This window comes from Pholcus phalangioides, unplaced genomic scaffold, assembly GCF_987345545.1.
Source record: "Pholcus phalangioides strain wild (caught in Gottingen) unplaced genomic scaffold, Ppha-v1.0 ptg000007l_1, whole genome shotgun sequence".
Classification (NCBI taxonomy): Eukaryota; Metazoa; Arthropoda; class Arachnida; order Araneae; family Pholcidae; genus Pholcus; species Pholcus phalangioides.
The window spans coordinates 48,857,954-48,867,288 of NW_028301600.1; the positions used below are offsets into that span (position 1 = coordinate 48,857,954).

At 39.5% G+C, this 9,335-nt stretch overlaps 1 protein-coding gene across 1 annotated transcript; it reads left to right on the plus strand.

The window, feature by feature from the left end:
* The first annotated feature begins 3,307 nt into the window (after positions 1-3,307).
* On the plus strand, positions 3,308-5,490 carry LOC149085411 (uncharacterized). Its single transcript, XM_089233409.1, has 2 exons — positions 3,308-3,400; positions 4,011-5,490. Exon 2 carries the CDS (start codon positions 4,015-4,017, stop codon positions 5,416-5,418), a length of 1,404 nt encoding a protein of 467 aa, XP_089089535.1. The 5' UTR covers positions 3,308-3,400; positions 4,011-4,014; the 3' UTR covers positions 5,419-5,490.
* The last annotated feature ends 3,845 nt before the right edge of the window (positions 5,491-9,335 follow it).

Below are 9,335 nucleotides of genomic sequence, written 5' to 3' on the forward strand. Positions count from 1 at the left end.
AAACGATCGAGCCGTTAGAATTAATTTTTAATATGTTCGGATGCTTATTTATATGCGTGATAATTTTTTCTGAGTGCCCTCTTTGCGATTTCGGGACAGAAATCAGAGCTATTGGTAATTCGTCAACTTTCTTTTTCTTCTCTTTTTCTACTTCTTGAATTTTCGGTTCTGGTAACCGCGGTGGATTGTTCTCGGCGACGTTGATTCTCTTGTTCAGCAGATTCTGATAGAGTTTAATTTTTATAGCTTCGGGCTCCTTGCTTCGCAGTATTTTCAACATCTCGTTGTCCAACTCAGAAAGCTGCTCTTTTGTGGTCACATGACGCGATAACAATTGTTCTGGAACCAGAGCGAATTTCTGTGCGTGCTCCATTATCTCGTGAACAAAGTGGCGAGGGTTTGTATGGCGGCTGGGATTAACTGGAACAAAAAACCTCCTTTCTGAATCAGCACGCGCTTTTTCTCGTATAGCGGCGTCTTTTTGCAGGCGAGTTTGCGAAGTGTATTTCTGTGCCTTTTCAGTTTATTTTTCTGTTTTGAGGATAACGGTATGACACCCTTCAAAATATTGAGTGAGCACTCGCAGACTGTCTTTAATGCTGATTTCGGTAATTTCTTCAACAAATCCTTACGTTTATTCCTCGGACAGGCAGAGAGTAGACGAAGCACTTGTTGCTTCGTCTACTCTCTGCCTGTCCGAGGAATAAACGTAAGGATTTGTTGAAGAAATTACCGAAATCAGCATTAAAGACAGTCTGCGAGTGCTCACTCAATATTTTGAAGGGTGTCATACCGTTATCCTCAAAACAGAAAAATAAACTGAAAAGGCACAGAAATACACTTCGCAAACTCGCCTGCAAAAAGACGCCGCTATACGAGAAAAAGCGCGTGCTGATTCAGAAAGGAGGTTTTTTGTTCCAGTTAATCCCAGCCGCCATACAAACCCTCGCCACTTTGTTCACGAGATAATGGAGCACGCACAGAAATTCGCTCTGGTTCCAGAACAATTGTTATCGCGTCATGTGACCACAAAAGAGCAGCTTTCTGAGTTGGACAACGAGATGTTGAAAATACTGCGAAGCAAGGAGCCCGAAGCTATAAAAATTAAACTCTATCAGAATCTGCTGAACAAGAGAATCAACGTCGCCGAGAACAATCCACCGCGGTTACCAGAACCGAAAATTCAAGAAGTAGAAAAAGAGAAGAAAAAGAAAGTTGACGAATTACCAATAGCTCTGATTTCTGTCCCGAAATCGCAAAGAGGGCACTCAGAAAAAATTATCACGCATATAAATAAGCATCCGAACATATTAAAAATTAATTCTAACGGCTCGATCGTTTATAAGAGCAGACTCATCAAAGGAAGCGACATTCGCGATTTGATATCAAGTGTGGTCGGTCGGAGAAAATCACCCGTGGTGGGTCAAGAAATTTTCCTGAAAGCGCTAGAAGAAACCGGAGCTCCGAGAGATTATATAAAAAACCCATTTTTGAAACATATTTGGTTAGAGCTTTGAAATGCCAACAACAGTGGAAGCCGTGATCTACGATCAAAACAATAGAAAGCAGGGTATCGCATGGAAAACGGATGTACCGTCATTCGATTTACCGAGCTGCTGGTCCTACGAATTGGAGAGTAATGGAGAACTGATAAGACACAAGAGAATGTTCGCCATATTCACGATACTGATTGTTATATTATTTACTCTTATAGCAACAACATATAAAAATCAAATGGACTTTGAAAGATGTAATTCCTCTCTTCCGCTGGGAGGAAATATTTTTCTCACGTATTGTAATAAAACCTACGATATACGCTATTTTAGCGGAAATGCGCCCACTACGAAAGCCGTTAATCTCACCAGTGCGCAAATGTATAAATTGATTCACGAGTCTGCTGATGTACAATTGAATAAAAAAATTTCTATTTGAATTCTTGTGTCGTTTTGAAATTGTTTCGCGACATGAAATTCCCAGATGTTTCGCAGCTCTACCATTAAATAAAGTTTAAATACCTTACATGAAATAAATTTAACTTGAAATAAATTTACGCCTGAGAAATTGTTTCGCGACATGAAATACAACTGAATAATTTTTTTTTCGATGAATGAAAATTTAACTCGCGACATAAATAAATTTGATTTGAAATTAAATTTAACTCGGAATAAAATTTAACTTGTAATGAAATTCCCAGATGTTTCGCAGCTCTACCATTAAATAAAGTTTAAATACCTTACATGAAATAAATTTAACTTGAAATAAATTTACGCCTGAGAAATTGTTTCGCGACATGAAATACAACTGAATAATTTTTTTTTCGATGAATGAAAATTTAACTCGCGACATAAATAAATTTGATTTGAAATTAAATTTAACTCGAAATAAAATTTAACTTGTAATGAAATTCCCAGATGTTTCGCAGCTCTACCATTAAATAAATGAGTTTAAATACCTTACATGAAATAAATTCAACTCGAAATAAAATTTACTCCTGAAAATTAATTTGGAATAAAATTTAACGCGCGATAATTTAAAAAAACAACTAACCTCTTTCTTCTTCTTCTCTGACGGAGCATATCCACTTGGTCCAGCTTCTACTGGCGCAGGACGCTTCAGGCATTGCTGGATGAAATTCTCCTCATCCTCAATCATTAATTTTATATCGCGATCACTAACTAAATCCTCGTTGAGACATTCATTGACGAAATTATCGTCATTTTCCAACAATCTAACTAATTCTTCTTTACTTATACCGAAATCGATAAAACTAGCCATTGCGCGAACGTACGAAGCGAAAGCTAAAAAACTTGATGCTGTCTGGACAAAACTCAAAAACGAAGTGAGAGGATCTGCAAAGAAGATGATACTTTTAATGAGATAAAGGGTTAGGAAGCGATAACGAGTCTCGTGTGCTATGCGTCATTACTCGGGCAGACAGTACTCATATAGTTATCAGTGTCGCGTGCAGAATAATCGAAGCAACGCGAGTGATGCATACTCACGTCAATATCATTATCAGTGATTTATGTAACATTGGATAGTGTATCGTTAGATATTGGTACTGTATCAGTGATGCATGCTCACATGAATATATTGTATCAGTGATTCACGTGAATGAGATAGTGATGCTACTCACATCATTATCAGTGATTCATGTAACATTGGATAGTGTATCATTAGATATTGGTACTGTATCAGTGATGCATGCTCACATGAATATATTGTATTAGTGATTCACGTGAATGAGATAGTGATGCTACTGGGTGCACTTTGAGATTCACAGTATATTCCTATACTTATGCTTATCAACTGCAACTGCAGTATATAAACTGCGGGACAGACACAATTCCTTAACTTAGTTCTCTCGCTCGCTTGGATACACTTCTCTCTCCGCAACTTGGTAAGATTTTTTTTTTCTATGGCTTCTTGCGTGTTAGATTTTGAGGGATTCTTGCTTAAAAGTGGGATATATGTTGTTAAGGAAATGGCTTGCTTTGATTTAAGCACAGGGAGAGTATATCACTCTCTCTACAAGCCGCCATTCTCTAGCAAGGAGCTATCCGAAGAAGATTTCCCACAAATGCTCTGGGTTAGCAGAAATCTTCTTAATATTAGATGGGGGGAAGGGCTTTTCGATTATAATTTAATGAAAATTCATCTCACCACTGTTAATAACAGATATAGTTGCATTTATGTGAACTGCAGGCAAAAAAAAAAATTTCTAGAGCAACGATTCAACCTGGAGACAGTGAAAGTCTTAAACTTCCCAAAATCCTTGACTTCTTGCGGGTTTCACCCTCTGCAAAAAGGGCATTGCGCAAGAAGCAAGGTCGTAGCATGCGCTGAATGGTTAGATGCATAAAAATTTAATTTTGTAAAATAATAATAATAATAAAAATTTAAAAAACTTAAAAAAAAAAAAAACTTCTGTTAAAATATATATTTCGCAATTTTTTTTTTTTTCATCTTGAGAGTTGCGGAGAGAGACTGTATGCGTTGTTTTCATTTAGACAGATGGAAAGCCTCCGCTATGAATACGCTCGGAACGTACTGGATACTTCCGTTGCGATACTACACCAGCTCGAATCTGAAATCGTGTACCGTCCAGCAGAGGAATGCGTCTTCAAGTTTGGCGACAAGACTTATCCGATGCCCAGACAGCATGCTGGGTATGGTGACGCTGGCCTACACTACACCTTTTCCGGAATGACCCTCCAGGCCCAACCGTGGACACCTCTCCTCTTGGATTTGAAAGCCGTGGTCGAGAGCATCTCAGGCCATGACTACAACTTTGTTGTCGTCAACCGATACTCTGATGGAACCAAGAGCATCTCCCCGCATTCCGATGACGAATCACAGCTCGTCAAAGATTACCCCATCGCTTGCCTCTCCCTGGGCGCTGAAAGAAAGCTCGTGTTCTCTCGACGGGGGCACCAATCCGTGGACCGAATCCTGGAACACAACAGCCTGCTGACGATGCTACCTCCAACCAACCAGCTGTGGCGTCACGCGATACCTAAAGACCCAAAAGTAAAAGACGTCCGACTCAGCCTGACGTTCCGGAAAATGGTTTCGAGTAACAAGCGCCCATCACCGAACACTCAACCACCATCGGCTAAGAGATCTCGCAGCAGTGGATTCAATAAGGAAGCGCCGCCTCCCAACATCTTTCACGTGAAGGAGAACTTTTTCGTCAGCGTCGTGATCTTCAGTGGTGAAGTGCGCGTACATATTCGAGAATTTTTCGAACGCGATGGACTCATGCACCCAGCTAAAAATGGAGTGACTCTTTCGCCGTACGTGTGGGAATGTTTGAGAACCGAATTCTCTCGTCGTACTATGCTGCAACGCGTTGATAGAACTTTCCTAGTGTCGGAGAACCTGATCGTGGACTACAGCGGTGATGATGTGCTAATTCAAACTCTACATCGCGGGGACAACAAAATTTTCAAGTGCTCCGAAAACCCCCTCAAAATGACTTTCCAGGCAATCGAGGCACTCTTCTGGAGCGAGGATGATAAACCACTTCATACCGTGATCAGTGAGCTCGTGCAGAAAACGCTCTGCTTGGACTATCTGAAAGTGTGTGTGCGCGAAAACCAAACTAAAGGAACGAGTTCTATGGATATCACCGACATTTTGGCTAAATTGGTGAGTGAAAAACTTTTTGCTAGCATCGAAAAAATTGTTGACTGCCATGGGTGTTCCATGGGATATGCTAATCAGTTGGGTCATGAATGTCTGCAGTTGAATGATAATTTAATGTTTTATAAATATTTTGATCATGCTTTAACCCTGATTGACTTTCGCGAAGTCGCTAAAACTCTGGCGGAAAATTACGATGTAGCGGAAAAATGTTTTAATGCGATTGATTTTGATGTTTTGAAATCTAAGATAGAAGAAATTTATTTGAAATAAATGAAAATCATATAAAATGACTTTGTATTTTATTGCTCCTTTGGTTTATTTTTACTTTTCAGCTTGGACATACAAAAGTTTATTTGTGACTTGAAAAAAATTTTATTTTAAAATTAATGAAACGATTCATCTTTGTTTAGTTTAGAAAATAAAGTTTAATTTAGGAATGAAAAAATCATCAGAAAATAAAGTTTAATGTAGGAAAGATCCCCAAGTTAGAAAAAAAAAAAAAAGTCTGAAATTAAACGATAATTTGGGAAAGATCCTTCTCTTTGGTGATATCTTCGAAGTGACGTTATGGGAAAATCTTGGGATAGAAAAAAATTAAGTTAGAAAATGCATCCCTCCAAAAAATAACAAAGTCAGAAAATAAAGTTTAATTTAGGAATGACCCCTCTTTGAAATAATCTCATCACTTGGGATGGAAAAAAAAAATTTAGGAGCATCCCTCCAAAAAAAAAAAAAAACAAGTCAGGAAATAAAGTTTAATTTAGGAGCAAATTTTTTCTAAGTCAGAAAATGAATTCAAAAGTTTAATTTAGGAATGTTCCCTGAAAAAAATCATCACTTGGGAAATAAAGTTTAATTTAGGAATGACCCCCCTGAAAAACGATAATTTGGGAATGACATCATAGGCAAGAACGATAATTTAGGAATGACGTCATAGGAAGCGCCATCTAGCGAGCCTCAACAAGTGCGAAGCACCCATTTGTTTGATGCGCAGCAAGTGGGGAGCCCTATTGTTTGATGCGCAGCAAGTGGGGAGCCCTATTGTTTGATGCGCAGCAAATGCGCAGTCCTATTGTGCACCAAAACCGCTAAAATCACCCTACTCTTGTTGAATGAAATTGATCACAGTTACAAGTTGCCATGATAAAGTCCAACAAATACAGTTCTAAATTTTAACGGTATCTCATTTATAAGTGTGTGTATGAAACAATATTCGAAACCATACTTCGAAGAACAAACAGTAAAGAGATGGCTTTCAAATTTTTTTTTTTTTTTTTTTGAAAACTGAGAGCTGTGTGTGTGGGGAGGGGGGGGGGCATGATTTTTTCGGAAAAATAAACGAAATATAAGAGCATCTCAAAGGGCGAAAAAATTAGTAGTGCCTAGGACGGCGAAAGTCTGAAGTCCGTCTGTGCTAAAAGGGGTCCAGAGCAACCGCCCCCTTGTAAAGATGCTCCCGAATGAAACTTCATCTGAAAAAAATGACAAGTTCTGCGGAAATCATGCAGGCTAGAATAAATTTCGAAGTGGTAGCAAAATCTTTCAGGCAAAAATGTAAATTTATTAACATTTTAGCACGATCAAAATCAATTGCAGTCACAAGGAAATTAAAAAATCTTCGTTGCAACATTTATTAATCGGTATGAAAAATGACTTGATGATAATAGAAAAATTCCGAGAGAAACCCTTAATTATACTAAATGTCAATAAAATAATTAGTTTGATTAAAAGTTTCTGACTGAATCATTGTTATTATTTTACTGTTCTCAGCAGTGTGTCGCCTTCGTTAAACCACCATTTTTACATCTTTCATTGAACCTTTTTACATGTACAGATTCGATGAAAGTTAAAAATTGCTTAAAAAAATATTGTGCCCTGACCAACAATCGAAATCATGATCGAAAATATAATAAATGATATTGTAATTGCGTTTTAAACATTTCCAGTGGGTCAAAAATTATTGGTTTCTGTTCAGGTTCATTCAAATAAAGAGTTGAATGAATTAACAGAATGTAAAATTGTCCTATATTGAATTATAGGTCTTATTTTTAGATTAAAACCTTTAAAAAGTTAGTAATGTATACCCCAGTTATACATTATCTCTCTCCTTGTGTTTTTGCCCTGTCATCATAGGCGTAAATTTATTGAAAATATTGGGAGGACTTGAACGTTTTAAGGGGTCCGAACCCAATATTTCCAATATATAAAAAAAGGGCCTGTGTTCAAGTCCCCGGCAGAGGCCAGATGACTTTTCTTTTCAAGTTCATCTCGGCATAATATCCAGAAAATGTATGTTTCCTTGAATGGCCAATTCGTTTCTATTCCGTTCGGAAAAACTGTGATATTATTTTCAGTGCCCTGTTTCTGAGTACGATTTTGGTCCCTGGTCGTGTGTGTTGTAGGACAATATTATCTTTATTATTACTGTATTATTTAGAAGTTTCTAGAATATTTTTCTAGATTCTAAATATAGCAGTAGTGAATTAAAAATATTTATTAATCTTCGAAATAACTTCCATAGTTTGAGAGCTACATTGGTCCCCAACACATAGATTTATAGATGGCTACGGAGGAGGGAGCGATGGAGGTGATCACCCCCTGCCCTTTCATTAAAAAATTGCATTATTGTCATAGGCGGAAGGGCGAAGGTGGACATTCGTCCCCCCCCCCCCCCCGTACAAGGAGTCTGTATCCACTTATGCATAGGTCCCTTCGAGGTTGGGGCCCTAGGTAGAAGTCCGGTTCTGAATGTGGTCGATTTTGATCTAAGTACTACTAGTGGAAAGGATAAGCTTTGCGCTTTTTTCCGAATACACAAAATAAACTGAAGAGCCAAAAAAACTGGTACAGGCATGCGTATGCAAATAAAGAGTTATGGAACCAATCAGAGTACGGCGCTGCGGTCGGCAACGCCTATATAACACAACAAGTGTCTGGCATAGTTGTTGGATCGGTTACTGCTGCTACAATGGCAGGTTATCGGGATTTAAGTGAGTTTGAACGTGGTGTTATAGTCGGCGCACGAGAGATGGGACATAGCATCTCCGAGGTAGCGATGAAAAATTTGGATTTTCACGTACGACCATTTCACGAGTGTACCGTGAATCCGGTAAAAAATTAAATCTACGACATCGCTGCGGCCGGAAAAAGATCATGCAAGAACGGGACCAACGACGACTGACGAGAATCATTAAACGTGACAGACGTGCAACCCTTCCACAAATTGCTGCAGATTTCAATGCTGGGCCATCAACAAGTGTCAGCGTGCGAACCATTCAACGAAACATCATCGATATGGGCTTTCGGAGCCGAAGGCCCACTCGTGTACCCTTGATGACTGCACGACACAAAGCTTTACGCCTCGCCTGGGCCCGACAACACCGACATTGGACTGTTGAGGACTGGAAACGCGTTGCTTGGTCTGACAAGTCTCGGTTCCAATTGCTTCGAGCTGATGGACGTGTACGGGTATGGAGACAACCTCATGAATCCATGGACCCTACATGTCAACAGGGGACTGTTCAAGCTGGTGGAGGCTCTGTGATGGTATGGGGCGTGTGCAGTTGGCGTGATATGGGACCCCTGATACGTCTAGATACGACTCTGACAGGTGACAGGTACGTAAGCATCCTGTCTGATCACCTGCACCCATTCATGTCCATTGTGCATTCCGACAGACTTGGACAATTTCATCAGGATAATGCGACACCCCACACATCCAGAATTGCTACAAAGTGGCTCCAGGAACACTCTTCTGACTTTAGACACTTCCGCTGGCCACCTAAATCCCCAGACATGAACATTATTGAACATATCTGGGATGCCTTGCAACGTGCTGTTCAGAAGAGATCTCCACCCCCCTCTTACTCCTACGGATTTATGGACAGCCCTGCAGGATTCATGGTGTCACTTACCTCCAGCACTACTTCAGACATTAGTCGAGTCCATGCCACGTCGTGTTGCGGCACTTCTGCGTGCTCGCGGGGGCCCTACACGATATTAGGCAGGTGGACCAGTTTTTTTGGCTCTTCAGTGTATAGTATAGAATTGGAATTACCGTAATATATTATACGGTATGTAGGTAATTTTATTGTTTTGACAATTACCGTCACTATTGCGTATTCTGATTCTCATGGAGAGATCTCTCTCTCGTTATTGGAAAAAGTTTCGCCTTCCCCTTCCCACCG